The 23,043-nt window shown below is 40.6% G+C and overlaps 1 protein-coding gene across 5 annotated transcripts in view; it reads left to right on the top strand.

Moving 5' to 3' along the window:
- Positions 1 to 23,043, top strand: part of AGAP1 (ArfGAP with GTPase domain, ankyrin repeat and PH domain 1) — a 679,540-nt gene that overhangs the window by 206,587 nt on the left and 449,910 nt on the right. For all 5 annotated transcript variants that reach the window (XM_019523354.1, XM_019523357.1, XM_019523355.1 and 2 more), the window contains one exon: positions 20,421 to 20,506. In XM_019523354.1, coding sequence (XP_019378899.1) covers positions 20,421 to 20,506 — 86 coding nt within the window. The remainder of the gene's footprint in view (positions 1 to 20,420; positions 20,507 to 23,043) is intronic.

The raw sequence follows: 23,043 nt of genomic DNA, 5'->3' as shown, positions 1-23,043 counted from the left end.
AATGCTTTTAACTTCTAACAAGTGCTGCTAAAGTTGGCCTATCATCAGTGTTAGCAGATAAGAGCTGCTTCCCATAAGTAACACATCCGTAACTTAGGTCAGGGCTGTCCAGTTGGTGGCTGCAGACTGCTTGTGGCCCACAAGGGGTTAAATTGCATCTCCTGGGTTCCCACACAGCTGCTGCTTCCCTCTGTTGCTCTGGCTGCAGCAGCAGTAACGTGGGGGCTTTAGACTCCCCCTCCCTCTGGCTTCCCCCTCCTGCCCCTAACCTTACCCCAAGGATGGGGTGGTGCAGCGTGCAGTGCAGCCTTTAGTTCAGGGTGGGCCCATAGCCCAAGGTGCGGTGCAGATGAGAAGCTTGTGACTGTGATGCTAAGTGTGAGTTGGAGTGCCAGGGCATATGGTGCAGTGGAGAGGCGGGGGCAGCAGGGGTGGCACACTGGTGCTCAGTGCAGTGGGATGGGGGCCATGCAGGCCCATCGGACCACGGTCCCCTTTGATGTGTCCTGATGGGGGCAGGCCCCTAGCTACATATAAGTTGAATGGCCCTGATTTAGATAGTGTAAATATGTATGAGGAACTCAGAGGCTTAGTAGGGCAGCTCTCTTCCGCTTGGGCAGCCATGGCATGTGGGGCAGCACTCATCTGCCATGCTGCTGATTTTGCAGTAGTGTGGTCAGTCACCACTGTGGTTCCTTTCCTCCTTCCCGCAATAAAGGTTATGCCCATGGCTTCTGCCCTCATTGCCTTTCCTCTGTTATAGTACTAGAGGAGCTTGCTCAGTAATATTCCTATGCCCACTTAAAACTCCCTGTAACTCGGTCCCATTTAGATCATTGTAAATTGATCAGAATCTCTGAATGTCTAGGCTATAAGGACTATCTTCTATGTGAAATGGTTTATTACTAGTATATAAGTACATCTAACATGAACAAGTCAAGTTCATTTTTTCTGGTCAGCATATTTTTGGTACAAGGACCACTTTATACCAATTTGTGAATCTGAAGACTTTGGAGGAGCAAGAACATGTGATGATGCTGAAACGCATAGAATAGCACAGACCGTACAAGAAAGGTTAAAACGGTTAGTTTCACTTCTGTTGGCACTGATGCGTCTTTCAAAAGACTGTGCTTTGTTGTGGTGCTTCCATCAGGTAGACAAAGAATGCAAACAGGAAAATATTTTTTTATGTAGACTGGCTATCTGCTAATTATCTAGCTGATAATTTCCCATTTGATGTATTCAGATGTGCAGTTAAATTCCGTTCAGCTCTTGAACCTTGTAATTATACACAGATGGATTTAGGGCATTTACTTTCCTAGTGACCAGCAAAATTTCTTGCTTGATGTATTCTGTTTAAAGTACATCCTCAGGTCCAGAATTTTTTTTTTGTCCAAGTGTTTTAATTGGCCAGAGGATGGCCATTTCTGCAATGGGAACTGTAGGTTTACCTTACTGCAATTTCCAAGACTTCTGAGCCTGAACATTTTCTGGTTCCATGTATGTTTTCCTATATATGGAAAGGTAATCCCGTTTCTTCATCCTATTTGGGTTTCAGGGTGCAGGGTAGTCCTAAAAAAAAATACATGCAACAAATTAATGCATTTTTATAAGGGGTTTCCCAGAGATTTTTGGGGCCGATACTGATATTTAAGGAGGCATATCAGCCGATACCAGTCCGATTTCCAATACAGCCGCCTCCTGCTGGTAAGTCCAGTGTGGTGGTGGGGAGGGAGGGGAATGGTGGCAGGGGCTGATGCTGTCCAGCCTGGGGGAGAGGGGGGACTGGTGCCGCAGCTCATGGGGGGGGTAGCTCCTGCTGCTGCTTGCACCCCGGGAGGGCACAAGGGGGCATGTGTCCCCCTAGATCTGTGTGGGGCAGGGCAGGCTGCAGCCCTGCCTCCACCCACACGCCAGGAAGAGCTGGGGCTGCACCAGGCAGCTGGCAGTGGTGGCGCTGGGAGTAGAGTGATGGCAAAATTTGGGGTGGATGCAGCATCCTTCTAGCACTGCTGGTGCCCTCTCTGAGCCCAGTCCCCAGGCAGAAGAGCCCTGTGCAGCCCTGGCTGCAGCCCGCCCCGCCTTGTCCCGTGCAGATCCAGGGACACCCCCCACCCTGGTGCTCTTCTGGAGTGCAAGCAGGGGCGGGAGCCACCTCCTCACAAGCTGTGACTCTGGATCCCCACCCCTCTGACCCACTGGGCAGCATCTGCCCCTCCCTTACCACAGGGGGCATCGTTCTGCCCCCCCATGCCCCTTCCCTCCCCCCTCCCTTTCCACCACACTGGGCTTACCAGCTGCAGGCAGTTTTCCCTGCTGCCAGGTCTGCTCCTTGCTGCCTGGATACTGTGCTGCAGCTGTGTGCAGCACAGGCACTTACAGGACAAATTATTGGCCCCATCAGGCCGATATATGATACGGTCAACTTTCTTTATATCGGTATGGATCCGATATCGGACCAATGTATCAGTGCACATGTAATCTTTATAGTCCTAATTGTATAAATAAAGTACTTTAAGAAAATATATATGGAAATGGGTGCTTAGGGCCTATCCTTACATTTGAGTTAGTAAGGACAGAACAGGTGTAACAGTAAGGGGATGCTTGTTGAAATTGTTATGTAAGCTAGAGTTGGGTAGTATACAAATCAACATTATCCTCCTGAACTAGAGGAAGGAACTTTGTTGCACAGGGATTTTTCTTGTCTGAAAGTTTGAGAATAAGTAAATAAGTAATACAAAGTAAGAACCACTTCATCCACAGAGGACCCCATGGCATTGAAATTTTACAGATTATACAGTAAAAAGCTAGATTTTAAAGTTATATAAGCAGCTTTGCTCTACAGTATGTATAAAGATAGAATTTTTGAAGCGACATGGATGTGTCTTTCATATTGAAATGTGTTAAGAATGTGATTGTGCATGCAGGTGGAGAACAGCGTCCAGGAGTGGGATGGGTGAGTGGGGCTGGGGCTGGGATTGCGGGGTGGTGACAGTATGGGGCTAGGGCCCAGGGCTTATGGCAGAGTCACAATCCACTCTTTGCTTGTCCCATGCTGCAGTTTGTGAAATTATGGTGAAAGCATGACAGATTTAGCTGAGATAAACGTTAGGGTGGTAGTGTAAGTAGGAGATTATTTATGTCTGATACAAGGAACTCCAGAAGATATGTTAATGTTCAAACTAGCTAGTATTTATAGAAGTTGAAATATTCTGCTCTGTGAATGTATCGAGGTACTTTTTTGGTAACTACAATCTCTTGTTGGCTAAGTTCAAGTGCATTCATTATCCAAAGAACATCAAACATATGTCTAATCCAGATTAATTACTGGTAAATAAATTATTAAGTTGAGAGGAAATTATTTCAGAATGGCTACTGGAAATAAAGAGCAAAAATAGCAGTAGAGTAAGAATAGTGTCATTTAATTTCTCTGAATATAAGATTATCTAGAGCTTTCAGGTTAGGAGTCTACATTTTGTTACTAATTTGTAAAGTAAGTTAGTACTAGGTTTGTATAGAAAGTGGAGTAAATTAGGTGTTGCAGACAGCAGATGAGAGTTGTTGAGTGGCTAGTAAACTCTGGAGTCTGAAAGCTGCCTACATGTAGTTTACATTTCCTTTTTCTATCAGTTAGCTGAGTTTTCAGCAAAATCAGAAGAATGGAGGTTGCGATCATTTGGGTGCAGCTGAGGGCTGGGTTTTGATTTGGATGCTTCTTCACTCGGCTTTTTCTATACATACTCCAGTGTTACACCTGTATGAGTGCTTGCAATAATGCCACACCAATGAGGAATGCCTGCTGCCACTTACCCTCTCTCTGCTCTAACTGTGCAAGTAGAGATGACATTTAATACACAGTTGCTACTGTACACTGACTTTAGCATTACTCCTACCAAGAGTGGAGATTTGGGTGAAGATTTGGAGGTTTAGGTACCTTACTTTGTTTTCTTTTAAATGCTCCCTACTCTACCCTACCCCTAAATATCTGTACCAACTGATTCTTTCTCCCTTCAGGTTAGTGAGGATTAAATGCAATTTTTCCTTTTTTTGAAAACTTATGGAGTCAGCAGTTGCATAAGCATTCTAGGGTTTTGGGAATAGATATTACACAGAAAACAGGAAGTGCTTACTTCCCCAAATTACCTATATTAAAAAAATACTTGTCAAATGGAAAAAAAATAAGAATCAATTCACAGTGCTACTTCAGTATTGTGGACTTCAAAACTCTGTTTATACTGAAATGATCTGTAACCATTATTTCAGTAATGGGACAACTGTAGTGGTATAAACTCTAGTGTACAGGGCTCAGGTGCCTTTTGCTATGTTACAATGAAAGCCCATGACAAGGTAGCAAAAACTGCAAATTATAAATTAGAAGCTTGAGGATGACAGATTCTATAATCTTTGTAAATTATTTGAGTAACACTTCTGTGCAGGTCAGTTTCCTGTGCTTCAAGGATGCAAAGGCAGTCCATGATTTTAAAAAATAATAATTTAAAAGGTATAGGTTTTAGTATATACAGAACTACATATATTTGTTAAATAATGTTCTGAATATGAACAACTTTTTTTCCTCTTTTTTAAGGTTTAAATAGTAAGATGCAAAGGAGAATAGTTGTGAGAGCAGGAAGGTGCAAATTAATGCATCATTTTTGAGCACTCAGCAGAAGTAACTAAAGAACAGTATCAGGTGCACTTTGTGTAGCTTAGTGCACATTTTCATAGGAGGTATCAAGTAATATCGGAAGCAGTCTACTGGACAACATTAAAAATTAGGTTAATAGAGGACCAGGTATCACCTGATGTAAATCAGTTTGTATATTGAAGTAGATGTGACTGTTTAATGCCCTTAATTCTCTAGGGATTGCAGTCTTGCCTTTCGTACAGAAACTAAGCTCTCTATTCATCGACTAAGTAATGTGGTTTAGATGATGGCTTAATGCGGATAGAAATGATGGAGTTTCTCCAGTCTTCTCAATGTATTGTATGCCTCAATCAGCAAGAGTGTAGGTCAGTCCCTAAGGCTGTTGGTAATTTTTTTTTCTTTTTGTCTTTTTTTTTTTGGTTTAGATTACTCATTGATGCTTCCATGAGGTCAGCTCTGTTGATGCTAATTATTGAAGGGGTGTTGCTTTAGGCAACATACTTATTCACTTAACATTGGAAAATTTTAGCTAAGTCCTGGTGTAGATAAGACCCAAGACTGTTCAATACTTGGTCTCTTCATAGGATTGCCAATACGAGACCAAAGGTAACAGTGAATTTGTGAATATGAAATCTTGGCAGCAAAGCCTTTGTTTCTGTTATAGTGAATTTGTTGGGGCATGGGCATACTGAGAAACTCTGAAAATGGGTTTGATACTGAATTCATTAGTAACCTGTATGTTTATGAGATATATTGGTATCAAAGGTCAAACAAGAGTTGTCCCAGTCCTATTCAGCAGCTTTTTCCTGGTGGTTTGGTTTGTATTACCAGGGAATTGCCAGTACCTTACAGGCTAGGAGATGGCAGATTTCAGATTCATGCATGACTGGCATGATTTCAATGGAAAATCAGAGATTAGCTTGTGGGAAAGAGGGGAGATTGCTGCTCAGGTATTTCATCCACACCATGATAAATAACATACAACACATACCATATATACAGAACCAGAGAACAAGCATGCTTCCCAGCTTAAAACTACAGACCAGTCTTGTGGCAGAGAAGAACGTTGTCCAAGCTTGTCCTCTCTAGAAAAGTGGTATTCATTAATAGTATATGATATGGTTCTAGTCTATACTGAATAGCTTTAGCTGAATGGATTTTCTAACCCGCTTTTTAAAAGTAATAAGCAATGCAGCTATTGATCTGTTTGCCTGAAAGATAAGATCTCCTCCAGGAAAAAGAGCTCAAATGACACCAATGATTAGAAACTTGGACACGGTTCAGATAACTTGCAAAAATATTGGCACGTCTGCAAAGATAATGGTGAATCCATATCCAGGAATTCAAGAGGAACTGTCAATTAGTATGAAAAGCACCAATGGTAAAGTTATTGATAGATCCTCTGTTCATTACAATTCAGTCCATGGGAGGCAGACTTTTCACCAGAATATTAAATGCATATTTGGATGTTTTGTTTTCTTTCATATATTTGGTAAGGATACTGAGCAGCATAGGGTAAAAGACAAAAAGTTGCAGATTTTCATTATAAACACTCCACTTGTGACTAGGGACCTACTGAAGTTGTGATTCTGGGGAAACCATGAAATCAGGCATCATCCACAAAATCTGCAAAATAATAATAAAAAAATCCCAAAACAAACAACCCCCTTCCCCTCCCCCAAAAGTAAAATGATCACTCCCCATTGGGAACCCATTGTGACGTGGCTTAAAGCCATGAGTGATTGGCAAATGCTTTACAGAACTCAGTTTGTCAGCGCTTTTATCTTCAGCAGAATTGGTGATTTCATGGGGGAAGTGGTTTGACAAAGCCATGCTGATGTTCCTAGTAATTCGGTTCTTGACTGAGAGCGCTACATATTCTTGTAGATGTAGATGATTGGTTAAGACTAGCTGGCCTGCTGTCTGGTTCTTCCAGTTTTTTGCTTAGATTAGCTGAATTAGGATAATTGTACAGCTTGATGATCGTTTCTATGAATTAAGTATTACTGGTTAATTGGCCTTCAGGTTCTGAAAAGGCAGTACTGTGAGAGCAGCTCCTGGTACTTAATAGTTGAAAAGTGAGTGGTAGTTGCTCACAGGGAGAGTCTACATGTGATGCTACATTGCTGCAGCAATGCACTATGGTGACATAGCATTGATGGGCAAAAGCCGTGACGCTACATGGCCATAGCAATATACTCCCTCATTATAACGTGCTGCTACACCATCGTAGCAGCTAAAAAAATACCATGTCTGACTGGCACAGCATAGTACGGGCTGTTTCTGTGCCATCGTTTAGTACTTTCTTCTAACAATGGTGCTGTACAGCCATGTGTATACGCGCCCACTATGAATCTTCAACCTTTGTATGTTGGCATGGCCAGGGTCCTCCCTGACTTGTCTGAAAAGCAATGCTGGTCTCTTGCCTGTCCAGACTGAAAATTTGTTGATGATAAATACTGGTGCTAGCAGTTCCTGTTTACACAACTTATTAAATTTCTACTGTCACTTCTTCCCTGACATGCTTGTTCCAGCTAGTTTTAGGTAATAGGGAGAAGCAGATAATGTAGTCTGAAAATCTTAACCTTTTGTTTCTTCAGATTTTCTAGCAACATGCTTTACTGCGAAGGGTGTGTGCACAGTCTGATGTTTTTAGCCCTCGGTCAGGAGTGCTAATAATGCTTCCCAGTTTTTTTGGTAATCCATTGCAGTGCTTTAAACTGAGCCAGGCAATCTTGACTCTTTTTTTTTTTTTAATGCAAATTTTGTCATCTTGGAGAGATGCCCAGAAATTGACTTTTAACTTGCAGTAAGTAGACATTCAAAGGCCAAATATATTTTATCAAAAGTGGCACAATTTTTTTTTTATATCAAGCATTGTACATAACCAGTTTCATATAGTGATAAACTTAAGGTTTTAAGCACACTCTTTAAACTGATTAAAAGGAGATACTATCATGGGACTTCTAAAATAAATCAAATTGTGGTTAGGCATGCTACAGAAGACAGTGTCAGGAGGTCTTACCAAATAAAGTTTTTCTTTTATTGTTTTTCTTCTTTTTAAATAGACAAATATTTGATATTGCAATCTTTCTTACATTTCCTTCCTACCCTTTTCTCTCCCCCATCTAGAGTTCATTATTGATTAGTTAAAGAGGACTTTTCAAGAGTGGTTTTTTTTTCCCTTGAATAAAAAAACATCCAAATATATTTGTTGCAAGGGTAGAGAAAGAGTGAATGAGAGAGAGACAAATGACTTTTTATTAACTGTTTTTAAGAAGCCAAGCTCATCTTTCTTAAGAGTATATATGTTGAGGACAAAAATAAAAATAATAATAAAAAAAAAAGTTGTAGTCACTGATAGGGTATGTACTTCAATTTCTAGTGTGAGCATATCAATTTTTTTTGGATGCACAATTTTCTCATACTTTCCTTTCTTGTTTATGGTAAACATCCCACTGCAACATGCTTATGTTTGCATGTCAGCTTTAATTTTGATCACACTGCTAAGAAATTTGAACCTATTGGCAATTTACAAGGACTGAGAAGGATGGGTAATGAAATAGAGCCTTAAGGCACCATGGCAAATTAGTGATTGCTTCACTGAGCAATTATGCAGTGAAACAAATAGTCATAAGCTAGAATGCGAGAGACAGGGCTGTATGAAAACTAGATCAAAACTCTGAGTTGTGGCTTTACCTGGGTAAAAGGATCCTGCAATATGTGGTGCTAGTGCTTAAAAACATGTTTAGTATTTTATAAGCAAATTAAATTAATTAGCAATGATTACTGCATTCCTCTAGTTGCTAGGTCAAACCAAGCAATGTTCGAGGTATAATACAGATTTTAGTTTAACAAGCCTTCCTACATCTCTTCAAGTTAGTATCTTGATGCATGTCAGGTCTAACTATGATTGATGAATAAACCGCTGATATGCAGATGTCTGTTAGCTTTATGTTTATAAAAGCCAGGCTTTTCGTTAGATATTTCAAAGATATATGACAATACAGCTATATCCTATAACCATTTAGCACAGTTTTTGGCATTTAGCATGGATTCAGTTGTGTATTGTGTAGCAGTGGAGGTGTAAATTCATACTCATTTGTCTTCCTCATGATTTGTGCTTGTGCATAAGGATAGCCTAGAGCTGAGGTGACCTAGTCATGGTAGTTGTGCTGTACGTGGCATGTGCAGCTACTCTGTATGCCATGCAAGGGCTTGGGAGCAGGGCTGCAAGTGAAGAGGGGTAGACTATGGGTGGGGCAGAGTCTGGGGTTGGAGGGGTACATTGCAACCAGCTGTGTCTGTACTGCCCTGTTTATCTTTACCCCTGTTTATCTGCTCATCTGTTCTGTGACAAAGGCAGCCCAGCTAGAGGGACAGGGCATAAACAACCCTAGGGTGCCACCAGGTTGGAAGATGTGGGGGAGTGGAGAGGAGGAGAAGACTGAGCCATCCAGCCAGAAGGAGGGAGGGAGATGAGAGTGAAGCCCCACTACCTGTCTGGAGGCAGAGTGGAAGAACAGCTGTCTCAAGGGAGGGGAAAGGGAGAACAGTTCTTAGTGCCTAGCTGCACAGAGCGGGGGGTGGAGAGCAACCCTGTGCACTCCAGTGCAGGATACGAATGGCAGCACTCAGGTCTTTACCTCCCTGGTCCAGGTAAGACTGACCACCTTGCTTCCCTCTCCCTGCTCTTTGGCACTTGTCAACCCTGTACGCGCATCTCTGGGTATAGGGAGGGTTTTGCGCAAGTCGCAAGCTAGTTTGTTACTCCTTTGCTTGGTCCCAGTCCGTACTTGCAGTCTCAGTCTGGCACGTACATACCCGCAGCAAGCTCTGAGTTGGGAGAACTCAGAGTGAGACCACCTGTCTCCTGCCTCCTGATCACCTTGCCACCTGTCATTGACCCCTTTGCCACCAGAAATGCAGCTGGCACCTCTCATGCAGCCTCATGTGCACTGGTGCTGCCTCTCACTAAGCGCTCTGTCCCAGGTGTCCCCAGTTATGCCCAGACCTGGGGTTCCAATGTCTCTGTACCATGAGGAGTCCTCAGCCCTGCGGTACCCCATTGTGACACCAGGATCCCAGAACTCTTGGGGGTACTGATCCCACTGTCCAGTGGAATTGCCCAGACCTGAGGGTGCTAGCCAGCTGGGCTCCGAGTGTATGACCGGGAGGCAGGTTCACTAAGAGAGTTCCCACTAAAGGGACTGCCTAGTGATGAGGATGGAGGCTGCTCCAGGGGACCCCAGTCGTACCTCCTAGGCAGCCTCTTGTATACACAGTTGCCCAAGGGTACAAGTCCCCCTATCAATGTCATGGGCACTGAAGGTGCTACCTCATGAGATCCTGCAAATGCTAGAGTGTTACTTTGTCCCTGGGAATGGAGGCATCAGCTGGTAAAGAGCATATGTCACTGAAGTCAGCACCCTGTCCAGAGGGCAAGGCCCTGATTTTTCTTTCCCGTGAGAAGTGTGAGCTCTCAACAGTAGTGTAAGTAGGGTGGGCCAAGTGGAGCACTGCCTCAGGTGCCAACAGTAAGGAGGTGCTGGGATGCCCCAGCTGGACATCTTTGCCAAGCCAGTGACAGTGGGGAGCTGTGCATCTGGGGTAGGGGGCAAGTAGAGTGAGTAGAATGGTGCTCCCTCCACCCAGTGGGGTTCAAGTGTCCCTTCATCCTCCAGGGGAGACTTGCTCTATTATCCCCAATTGGCGGGGGGAGCAAATTGGGCACTGGCTGTAGGGCTGCAGCCGCTGGAGTGGAGCTGACACTGCTACAGTACAGCAGCAGGAGCTTTCTCAGTGAGCTGGCTACACCGCTGGCCCCGAAGCTGTTGCTGAACACATGGTAAACCCATCACTGAAAGTATCTTGACATAGCCTCACAAGGTGCCCCAGTTGAAGCTGGTAAAGGTAAAGGGTAAAGGTGCCTGTTACAGCTGTGGCCAGAAAATAACAAAGCTGTTGCAGCTGATAAGGGACATAGAATCCACCCCCCATCCAGCCTTGAGGTGCCATTGCCAGAGACCCCACGCATGAATTAGTGCAAAGCAGTATTTTTTCCATACCTCCTTATAATGTTTACAAGAAATGCTTTTCTTTTAGTCTTTTTAATTAAGAACCCAAAAGATGCAGGGCAATCAAACATGTGGCCAACCCATAGTACATGTGGCACAGATAGACGCTGTTTGTGGCACGAAAGCTCCACACTCTTAATGGAACAAGGGCAGTGGAGTTCAAGTCTCCAGTTGCATGGAGTTAAGAAGTGTTAATATGTTTTTGCAAGAGGAAGTATCACTGCCAAAAGCAAGGTTAAGCCTTCCCTGGCCTTGCAGCTGTTGCCAAATAAAGGGCTTAGGATCCTCATTTGTTATATAAAAACTGCAATGGTTGCAGGACTAGGGAAGATTTCACTTGGCTCTTGGTTATGACATCTCCTTTTTCAGCAGTATACTACTACTGCTCTGCTCTGCTCTGCTCGTCTAGAGACTTGAGCCCCCCGCCACCATTCTGGCACCCCAAGGCACAAGCTGTTAGGTATGCCTCTGGGGGATCAATCAGAGTGGCACTTAGGGAGAAGTGAGGCTTAACTTGCAGCAAGCACTCTTGTCAAAAAGGTTGGCTACCACTGCCTGACAGTGTGCACAACTGAAAAGTACATATACTGAATGCATGCAACTATTCTTTGCAAAATATTTAAGTGTTTTCGAATAGGTACACAAAATTAAGTATGTAACGTGCATAGATGAGTAAGTAGTTAGTTAATTGCACATTTTTCAGACATCACTTTCAAGGTAATAAATAACTGGTTTACATTCGTCTGCAACTTGGGCTTCCTGTATGCTGTAGTATCCTTCTAAACGGTTTTGACTCTTTCTTAAGCAGACTTTAAGCTTGTAAAGTTGTGATGTTTTAAAGCCACTGGATTCAGAACATTACTTTTTTCTCATATGGTTACAAAGGATTACATTTTTCTCATGCAGCATTTCCTTGTCCTTTGGATTGGAAAAGCTGTTTTTGTCTAGGAATTTATCAGTATGCTTAGCATGCATTTCCCTGGCAAGGGGCTATAGGGCTTTTAAAAGCAGTAATTTATTTTGCCTTTAAACAGATAAACACAACTGATTTCCCAGAGGAGATGGTATATGATGATTTCTTCTTCTTTCCCTCACCTACCACTTCCTCCCTGAATTTTTTATGTTGCCTGCTTTGGAGTCGTCTTATATTGCCTAATATTGTTAAGATCACGTTAGGTGCTGAATATTTCACAAGAAAGCTTTTATTTACAGGATTTACTAAATATTTACATTACTTTTTCTGTTTAATGAGAAGTCGATACAGATTAAGACTCTCCATATTGCCTCTTCTTTCTTAGCCTTTATTTAGGTCACTTTGCTGTTTGCTTTATCTGTGATTTTTACCTGGACCGTTACCAGAAGGATTGATGAGAACACAAAGTGAGTCGTTGTCCTCATGCTCAGAGCCTTGCAGTCGCTTTTGATCATGCAGGATCGCCCCTGGCAATATCATGAGTCCCCACATGGATGGTCATCATGCGGTAGTCTTCACAAGGATACATTTCAGCATTTTTTTCAACTCTTTAGCTGTAGATTAACACAGGGGAACCATGTGGCCTGAGCTTCATAGGTTGATAAAGTAGTATTTGGGGTGTTTGTCTTCTATTTGTCATATATCTCATCCAGTGCACCAGATGCCCTGATGGAAAATACGTAGGAGAGACCAAACAGCAACTGTGTGCACCAGAATGAATGCACACCAGAAATGTATTAAAGACAAGAATACCCAGTTACCAGAGGGGGCACATTTCTCCCAAGAAAACCACTCTCTCTCCAGTCTCTCAGTTCTAATCCTCAAAGGGAATTTACAAAACACTTTTCACACAAGTCTGTGAACTTCGCTTCATCAACCTCCTGGATACAAAAAATCATGGACTAAATATAGACATTGGACTTATGACACATTATCATTTGCCTGACATCTAACTCCCCAGGTACCTCTCCAGAATTTACCAGCTACACTTACCTCCCTTCCCTCCACCCACTCCCAGCCTATCTCTTACCCACTGACTCTTCAATTTACAACTTCACTGACTGCCTGTCTTACATGCATACCTGCCCAGCCTCTGGCTTCTTTACTATCCATTTCATCCAGGAAGAGCGCACACAAACTGCAGATGCTTCCTCAGCCTGATGAAGGGTTTTTAAACCTGAAAGCTTGCTAAGAAGAATTTTTCCAACTATTTGAATTGATCTAATAAAAGATATTGCATTTACCCAAAGAACCTTGTCTGTCTATGTCTTTAGAGCAATATGGCTACAACCTACACCCCGTCTTCTATTTGGCTTCTAAGGCCCTGTCACAAGGACTGAATCTTTGTTCTCTTCTCAGTGCCTAGCACAAGAGAATCCCAGTCCATGACAGACTAATAGATACTGTTGCAATACAAGTAATATGGAGGTGCTTCACTTCCTGATGTCCCTAGATTTTTGTTTCCCTTTTATTTCTGGGCGTCAAACACTATTGTGTCCTCCTCTACTACCATTGTAGCATTTTTTCTGTTAAAATATTTAAGCGTGTATTTTAAAATATTCATACTTGTTCATGATTTTAAACTGAACCAGATTCAGATTTGAGGGGAACCAGTAACTGTATATTATCTGCATTTCTTTCTTTTTCTTTTCTTCTTTTTTGTGCAAGGGAAAGGGGGTGGCAGTTACTCTAATAGCTTTGTCTTGAAATAAAAATGTTGTGCAAAGATTTTTTTTTTTTAATGAGAGGAGAAAATGTGCTAGCTAGCCATGTGATCCTGCATTAAAAAAAAAAATAACCCTCACTTTTGCAGGTTTCATGTTCTTTCCTTCAGAAATTGGAGAAACACTGATTTGAGCCATATCTTATTTTGAATTTTAATATTAAGTGTCCCAGTCCTTTTGAGGAGGTAGACTTCTATAACTGGTTTCATTTTTGAGAAGTCTTTTTTTTCCTTCATGGGAAATTGACTGGAAATTTTCAGTGCAGCAGATGAGTGTTGGTAGTTCATAAACACTAGTAGGGGTTGTATGTGTCATGGTGCTAAAATTGTATTCCTACCTTTTGAGATGCACAGCATTTATCAGCCTAGGAATTCTGTCAGTTTCTTATGTAGAGCCAAAGTGAATGAATTGTGGAAGATAATTCTGCTTTTCAAAAGTTACAAAGTAATTGTTGTTATCCTAGGCTTCTCCTGAATGAGTTGTGATCTATAGACTGTGACATGCATAGCAGGGAAATTAAAAACAAAACAAAACAATAGATAATATGGTTTCTCTGAGTGTTTTCATTAAAGAGATGCTTTCTCCATATTACCCAGATTATTGTATATGAAGTTTCTCATAGACAACATAGAAATAGATAAAATTGGACCTATGGCAGGTAAGGGGAAAAGATGAAAATTGATCTAGTTCATGAGAAATAAATTTACCAATTTGCAAGAGCAGAGCACCATTTTTGTTGAATTGGAACTAAGATATAATACAGTGTTAAACTGGGTATGACATTAAGTTGCATCCAGCAGTCCTGGGTATGATATTAAACTGAATCCAGCCAGGGGACAGTTTTAACTGTTAGGGTAATAGTGAGATAAGTACTGTCTAGCTACTGCAGACTCTGGTTCACCCTTAGGTAAGGTGTTGCACCCATGAGCCTCATTGGATGAAGACACCTCAAAATGTTTGCATGGTTTTGGGGCAGTATCTGATAGAGTGATGCTTGTGAAAATAAAGGCTAAACCTTTCAACATTGCAATAATACAACTTTATGCACCGACAGCTGAAAGTGGGGAAGAGGACAATGATCATTTCTATGAAGACAGTGATAAAGTGAAAAAGCAGTGCAAACCATAAAAAGTGGTCATAGTGATGGCAAATCTAAATGCAAAAGTTGGTTGTGAATGAGTGGATAATATTGTTGGACCTCATGGACTTGGAAAGAAAAATGAAAGAGGAGAGAGATGGATTGGTAGGTTTGTTGCAAATGATCAAGTCATTATAAATGCATGGTTTTGAACACAGCCTGAGAAAAGGTACATATGGAAAAGCCCTGGAGATTGTTAGAAACCAAATTGGTTTCATTACCATCAAGGCTAGGGACAGACATTCAGAAAGCCTGAGCCTGAATTGATTTAATCTTTGCAGGTTAGTATACACCAATTAGGCCGAACTGGTTTGTAACCAGACAGACATTCCCTCTGGACTGAGGAAATTTAGGCACATGCCTGCAGTGGCTCAAGCTAGAAACTGGGGGAGGTGCTAGAGAAGCCCTACCTTCCCTTGTATAGGGAGGAGCTGAGGGGAGGTGTGGCCATGCCCCGCAGGAACTTCTGGTTAGGGAAGTCTGCCTGCACCATCCCAGGCCTTTCCCTGCTTGCTGCTCAAGGTGCGGGAGACCCCTGATAGCACTCTGAGGAAAGCGGGGAGGGTTCAGTGCATGCATCCATTGATGATGCAAAGATTTTCAGTCTCTCTCCTTGCTTCTTCATATGGTCTCCAGCAAACTGACAGGCAAGCAAGCTAGTGGGGGGAGGGAGGGTGATAACAGTGTTTTTCACCTGATCAGCAAAACAATAGCCTTTCTACCTTTCTTCAAACTCTTCTTAAACAGCTTACAGCTGACCTGTTGATTAGCACCAAACAGCGCTAAGCGATCACTGTTCTGTCTGCCTGTCCCAATAAAATAGGAGAGAGACACGTCTACATTAGCTAGCATACCACATGCCTAGGGTCCATAGGGCTGGAGTCCCTGCTGTGGGAGATGGGGGAGGGGGATTTCATGCTTGAGCAGCAAGCAGCGAGGAAGGATAGAGCAGGGGGAGTCAAGCAAACCCTGCTGTGCCTTCAAATCTCTGCCAGAGCTCCAGCCAGGGACAGACATTGCATAAGACAGTTTGAGCCATATCAGTTAAGTCTGCTACTATATTCAACCAGCTTTACCTCAAACTGGTTGCAGCCATTTTCAGACTGGTTTATGTGCACTGAACATCTGTTCTGTTACAGGTTTAAACCACTTTCTGATCACTTAAGCCAGTTTATGTGTAATGTCTGTCCCTAGCTCAAGAGAAGATTCAGGAATGCAGCTCAGCAATTGAAAGCTTACCCAGGTGCTGACTGTGGGAGTGATCATGTACCTGTAGTATGCACCATCAAGATAAGTTGAGGAAACTTAAGAAAATATAAGTAACAAAGACGCTTGATTATTCAACTCTAATGGAAAAAGATCTGCTTAAAGAAAGATACACAGTTGCAGTCAAAAAATATTTTCAAAAACTTGAAGATGAAGGAAATATGTCAAACTGGGAAACTTTCAAAGAGGCTCTACTTGAAACAGCCAAGGAAGTTATTCTGTCAAAAGTATGGCAAAAGAAACAGAAATGAATGACTGAAGAAATCCTTGAACATATGGAAGAAAGATGAAAACCTGTGGTATGGAAGAGTATAAGAAACTGGACAAAAGAATTTGATCAAGGTGCAATGAAGAAAAGTAAGAGTGGCTTAATGAAAAATGTACAGAGATAAATAGAGAAACAAAAGATTCAGTTGTTACGTTGGTGTATAGGGATATCAAAGACATCACAGGCAGGGGAGTATGTATTGCTAGGGGATCTATAAAAACCAAGAATGGTGATATAATTATGGAATGAGAACAAGTATTGAAAAGATGGACAGAGTATATTGAATAGTTAGTCCATGACAGCCGAGAAGAAAAGCCATTTATTAGGAAGAACTTGAATGGTTTGAAAATTCTTGAGTCAGAAGTACGAACAGTTATCAACCAAATAAAGACCAATAAGGCTATATGACCAGATGAGATTACAGTAGATCAAATAAAATGTTTGGAAGAGTTTGGTATAGAAAAGTTAACAACTGTTACCAGTGAGATTTACGAAAGTGGAGAAATACCTGAGGACCTCAATAAATCGACCTTTATTGCACTCCCCTAAAAATATGGAGGCTTTGAATGTGAACTTCATTGAACCATCAGTTTAATGAGCCATGTGACAAAGATCCCATTAAAAGTTATGATGAGAGCTAGAAGTAGAATAAGACCAGAGATTGCTTCCATTCAGTGTGGTTTTGCTGAAGATAGTTGTACAAGAAATGCTGTCTTCATGGTACAAATGCTTTTGGAGAGGGTAATAGAAATGAGGAAAGACCTTTTCTTGTGTTCTATTTATTGTACCAAAGCTTTTGATAGTCAAGCATGAGGAGTTAATGAAAATGCTGGAAGAATTGGGTATTGGTGGTAAAGACTTGAGAATTTTAAGAAACTTCTATTGGGACCAAACTGCAGCAGTGCAGCTAGAAAATGAACTAAGTGATTTGCATCCAAATTGAGAGGCGTGAGGCACCTGACTTTGAACAAGCCAGGCTGTTTTTTCACTTGACTTGTTCAACTTGTAGAGTGAGAAAATACTGAAGGAGCTTGAGGATTTACCAAGGCTGATCATTGGTGGACAGAATTTGAACAACTTGCATCATGCTGGTGACACAGTCTTAACAGATGATTCAGAAGAGGTGCTACAAGGAATTTTAGATAAAATTGTTAGTGAAAGCGAGAAGAAGAGTCTGAGTATCAACTGTAGAAAAACGGAATGCATTGCAATTACAAAAAAGATCATTCTGGTATGCAACATCAAAGTAGCAAAGGAACAGATAAGACAAGTCAATAAATTTGACTACTTGAGAAGCTGAATAACTGATCATGAAATGTGACCATGAAACAAAACGGAGCATAGGGATGGCAAAAGACTCATTTCTGAAAATGAAAAAGATACTAACAAATAGTAAAATTTCTATTGGGACGAAGTTAAGTTTTGGATTGCTGTTATACCAGTCCTCATGTTTGCATCAGAATGTTGGACGATATCGCCCGATATGGACAAGAGAGTTGAAGTACTTGACATGTGGCTCTTAAGCTGCATCTTGAAGATATGCTGGATAAGTCGCACTTCAAATGAAGATATTTTGTGAAGAGCAGGCTGCAGGAGGAAGCTGCTGATTAACATTGGAAAGAGACAGCTGGAGTTTCTCTGACACATTATGAGGAAAGAGGAAATTGAAAGCGTGGTAAAAACTGGAAAGACTGAAGGAAGAAGAGATCGTGGAAGACGGAGGTTAACTTATGTCAAGAATTTATTTAATGGATGAATGTGTCGACACTGGAAATTCGGTATGCCTCAAAAAGAAGTGATCTGTGGAAGACCATGGTCACCAACATCCTGTTTGGATATGGTACAGAGACAGATTGAGAGAGAGATTCACCTTAGTGCTGTTCTTTAGAGTGTAATGTGACTCATGAATTGATGCATGGGTATACATACAAGATGGGAATATAATAATACAAACTGTGTTGTAATGTCATTGCACTTTAAATTTATGGCATATGTGTTAGAAGTAGGACAGCAGCTTAGTACATGGCAATATCTCATTTGAGGGGAAAAGGAATGATGAGAAAATAATTGCATAAATTATATATTTGTTTCCAATTCTCTCCTACCCCAAACCAGGCTCTTCAGTCTTTTAAATGATACTTGGTTTTTACAGGTCAATGCTAGTGTACTACAGCCACTTGGTTGTTGCTAGGTTACATACTTATGCAGATAGTACTTATGCCACTGTATTATATATGCAAGGTACCTTGTTTTTTAATTCTGTTTATTCATACTCTTTTTTTGTCTTCAGAACTATTTTGCTTTTAAAGTTTGTATGAAGAAAAAGCACTGATGTCCACTGGGTCTGAGTAACTTTTTTACTCAGACACATACTATTTGTTTTAAAAGGCCGTTCCTTTCACTGATGAGTAATTGATGAGTTTAAAGTTCCAATGTTCTTTTAAAAAAATGGCACTATCAAAAACTAAGGGTTTTTGCAGCAGTTTTTGGAAATCATCACTCCTCTGATAATACTGATTTTTTTTTTTTCTTTCTGTTGTGTAAAACAATTTATGTTTTCCCTGGAAGAGTATAGTTTGAGCACTTTAACATTTTATTACTGTATTATTACCTTAAGAGGATTAAGTGATTTTGGCCAATTAAATTATTTTACGAAGGAAATAAAGAGATATTTAATGGGAATTCAGTGATCTAATTCAACCATCTAAGATGGTCTGCTTTTTTCATACATTTACCTTTTGTTTTGGAAATTCTATTAACAGTGGACTTAAAAAGATTTTTATGTGGCAGTCGACCTTGGGAGCCATGGGCTCAATCCAACCTGTGATCAAGATAACAAAAATGTTCTTGCTCTGTAGTTGGTCCTAGCTATGTGCAGTAGGATAACAGAAATAAAAAGGGGAAATTCTGTTATTTCCCAGTCCTCATCTTTTTTTGCTGTTTAAGAAATGATGCACTTGAAAACTTGTTTTCCTATCCAGAAATTTTAATAGAGTACTCAACTTTCATATAAACTGTTTTAAGTCTCTTTCAGTTTTCCTAGCATTACAAATTTGTGACGTAATTTTTAGTTGAGAAATTGTGAAAATAAGATTAGAAGAAGGATTCATGGAATATAGTGTAAATTAAAAAAAAAAAATTAGTCACTGCATCTACTGACCTAATACTGTCTTTTGCCTGAGCTCAGATGCATGTTTAATTGGACAACTTCATGCATAGAGGGCTGAGGGCTCATGTGGCTTAGGCGGTAAGATAGGAGTGCTTTCACTTCTGTGAATATAAATCTGTCCTGAGGCCTTAAGTGGACCAAGTTTGCTAATCCCATTTTAGGCTCAGTCACACCAGAAATTCTGAATGTTATTTGTCACTATCTGGAGTCTCGCATGAGAAACAGCATGGTGTTTGAACTGTCCTTCTTCCCAAGGGAAGGGTAATCTCTATTACCCATCCCTCTCTCCCAGTCAGGCTTGCAAGTCATTGACAGGGTATTGATGAGGCAGTACACAGTGCAGCTGTGTGTCACATCTTAGTCTGAGAGTATTAAAGAGGAGGTCAGTGTTTAGGGCCAGTGCCTGGGTCTTTACAAGGGCTAAATAGTTTCTCTCCCTTCAAAATATTCCTCTGAGGCCCAGATAGAATTCCTGCTTTGGTTGAGGTCTATAACTTACACTCTGTTATTTCTAACCCAAATAAGTCTCCAATCCATCTTGTTAGTAACTTGTACAGCATTTTTCTCATGTACATCTGCACAGAGGTATCACCGTTGTAGTTTTTGTCTAACGTGTCTAGTATTTTACAGCATTCTTTCCCTAAGTGTGACCTGTGAATATAGAAATACCATTTTCATAACATTACATGTTTAGTTTCAAGAACTGGGCTTCTCTTGAGGAAAAAAGGGCATAAAAATCTTAAGTTAGTTCACATATTACAATAACAGGGGCAACCATTACAGTATGTAACTGTCCAGAGTAGCATTGCTTTTATAGATTTGTTTCACAGAATTTTTTTCAAGAAAAGGTTATAATTATTGGAAAATTAGACATTTAGTCTTGTTATGTTTTAAATTGCTACAATATGTAAAAGGGGTTTCTTGGCAGTGTATATATTAGAATCCCTAACATTTTTTCTGTCCCTAAAAATGTATTTTATTTAACTTTATTCAGTAAGGCTTATATCATTGAAACATTATAGATAAGAGCTATGTGTATAATTAATACACAATGCATTATGCATATCTAAGATCTTAGAAAAGCTTTTTCCACAAGTGAAGCCTTTGTTTGTTTGTGTGTTTACTTTTTCTCTTCTGTAATGAGTTACTTTGTGTGACAGGTGGGAGATTCAAGAAAGAGATTGTAGTTGATGGACAAAGCTATCTGCTGCTGATTAGAGATGAAGGGGGCCCTCCAGAGGCACAGGTGAGCATTCTGTATAGAGCTCTATTGAACTGGATTATATGTCGGAATTAAAAATTAATTTAAAAAACACCCCAAAATCAAGCCAATTTCAGGACAATGCTTAATGATTTCTTACCAGGTTAATTTTAAATGACTTTAAGAATGTAAATGTAATTGATTAAATAACTTCTAGCAAAAGAGGGAATGTGCTAGTTACTCTTTCAAGAAGGCAGTAGCATATTGCCGGGCGGCAGTCTGACATCTGATGTGAAGAGCCTCAAAGAAGGCAGCTAATGTCACGCTTTGAACAAGTGACTAACATACACAGTTTGCCCTTGCCTTCCTTAATGGCAAGATGTACATGCAGATGTCATGCCTACTTTTGGGGTGACATTTTTTTCATGTGCTTGAGCATATTAAGACTTTTTGTCTTCTGAATCCATGCACCAATTGCTAATGGGTTTTCTAGGGGCACTAATAACCATAAATGCATTTCAGATGAGAAATGTGTTTTAGTGTTCTTACTTGGTTACATATTTGAGTGCATAATTTGTTTAACTACGTAACAAGAAACTACTCCAATTTCTTTTCCTCTTGTTTGTATTTTAAAAAACTCTGGTCTCCAGCCCACTCACTGTTTAAATGTATAAATTAAGTGCATAGGAACTCTTTGGCCCTACTGTATGCTTGGTAACTTAATTGTAAGCTTTTTACTTCCATAACTGGTGAAACTTGCTAGGAGCCATCAATTTCAAGACTGCTAAAGCAGACCTGACTGAATATGTCCCATCAACAGCGTTATGCATAACAAGGTGGAAAAATATTGGGACAGACTGTTCCTCTTTTTAATTAGTATTGTTTGTGTTATATTTGGGTAAGTGTAAATTTTATTTTTAAAGACCCAAGGCTGTACACTGAAGAAGAATACACTGTACTTGTAGTTGGGTTATAAATTACTTCCTGACAAAGAAATATTGTATACAACATGGACTTATTTTCTTTGACGGTTCACTTCAAAGCTGTCTCTTCCCTGGCAAGATTGATATTATATATTCAATTTTTAATTTCATTTAAATCCTTTTGTAAAGTGAACACAGCAGATGTGTATTTGCTTTTAATTTTGTCGTTCTCCTTCATTTCACCTTTTCTTCATTGCTTTCCCCTTATTTCTTCATAGTGGTAATGTCTGATTTTCCAGTCTTCAGTAGGGTGTAATTAATTGTATTGCAATATATTTCTAAATTGGCTTATGTGTCCTTTTTAATTTGTTTCCTTATGGAAAGCAGTTTCTCCACTGGGCACAGGATTTGCTGTTCTTGGGAGAAGATATAGCATATTCATTTTTTTTCTGGTTACCTTACTTTACTATGGTGCAATATGAAAACAGTAAATGTTACTTATAAATGTGTACTCATGTGGCCGTTCCATGAGCAAAGATGTTGAGGACCCAGTGATGTACAGGGGTTCTAGATCTCAGAGAACAGACTGCTCTCTTCATTTGCTGTTCACATGGCTATTAGCAAGGTTTCTCTGGTGCATCAGCTGCTGCTGGACTCAGTCCACTCAGCTGTTCAGTGATGGAACAACTTCAAGCAACAAGCAGCCAGAACTGCTCTGAGGCCAAACAGCTGAATGGAGAGGTGCCAGCAACAGCAGCTTGTGTTTCAGTGCCCCACTATTGCTTATTAGTGATGGGAGGATTAAAGTAGGGGAAGAAGTGTGGACAAAGATGGGAGGGAAGGCAGAGGAATGAAGGGATACCTGTAAACATGCTGTGGAGCAGAGTCGATTAATCATGGTAATTACTGTGCTCCAGCCAGCCTTCGTGTCTCGTGTATTAGTGTTCCTGTGCTTCCAAATGGTGCTGGGGTTGTTTGAACTACAGCTTGTCAAACACTAATATACGAGACACTACTAATACATACACATAATAATACATGGGACACAACAACACTTTAAATGAAAGTACCACCCCCCTCCTCCCCCCCAGCCCCTACTTCCAGAGCATGTATAAAAGTGGCCACAGAGACTAAAGCAGAAGATGAGTTTATATAATACAGGTTGGAGCCTGGGAGGTATGAGGTTGAGCTAGGCTGCTTAACTCTTGAGGCATGTATAAATTGCATAAGACAATTAATTCTGCTGGCTGGCCATTATGTAAAGAGTGTTTATAAGAATAATATATAAACACTTCAAAATGGGTATGGGCCCACAATAAGCTAACTAATATTTACGTACCAAGGGGGAAAAAACCCCAGCTTCCTGTATTTTCTTGGTATTGTTTGCTATTCAGTATTTTGTAGACAGAAAATATGTATTTATAGGTAACCTTCAGAACTGAATGTAAGATTGGTAGTGTATTCCTTTTCAAAGGTCTTGATTTTTTTTAACTTTCAGATGAGTAAGTCCCAAAATAAAATGTACTATTTCCAGGCACAAGTATATTAACAAAATTCTTAATGAAAGTGAAGCATCCTCTGAAGAAAAAAACAAAAACCTTTCACTGCTATTTCATGAGGTTAAAAGTCCTCCCCCCCCCCCCCCCCAAAAAAAAAAAA

This window comes from Gavialis gangeticus, unplaced genomic scaffold (assembly GCF_001723915.1).
Source record: "Gavialis gangeticus isolate Ggan-Ray unplaced genomic scaffold, GavGan_comp1, whole genome shotgun sequence".
Lineage (NCBI taxonomy): Eukaryota > Metazoa > Chordata > Crocodylia > Gavialidae > Gavialis > Gavialis gangeticus.
The sequence above is the reverse complement of the archived record's forward strand: the minus strand, read 5'-3'. Positions and strand labels throughout refer to the sequence as shown.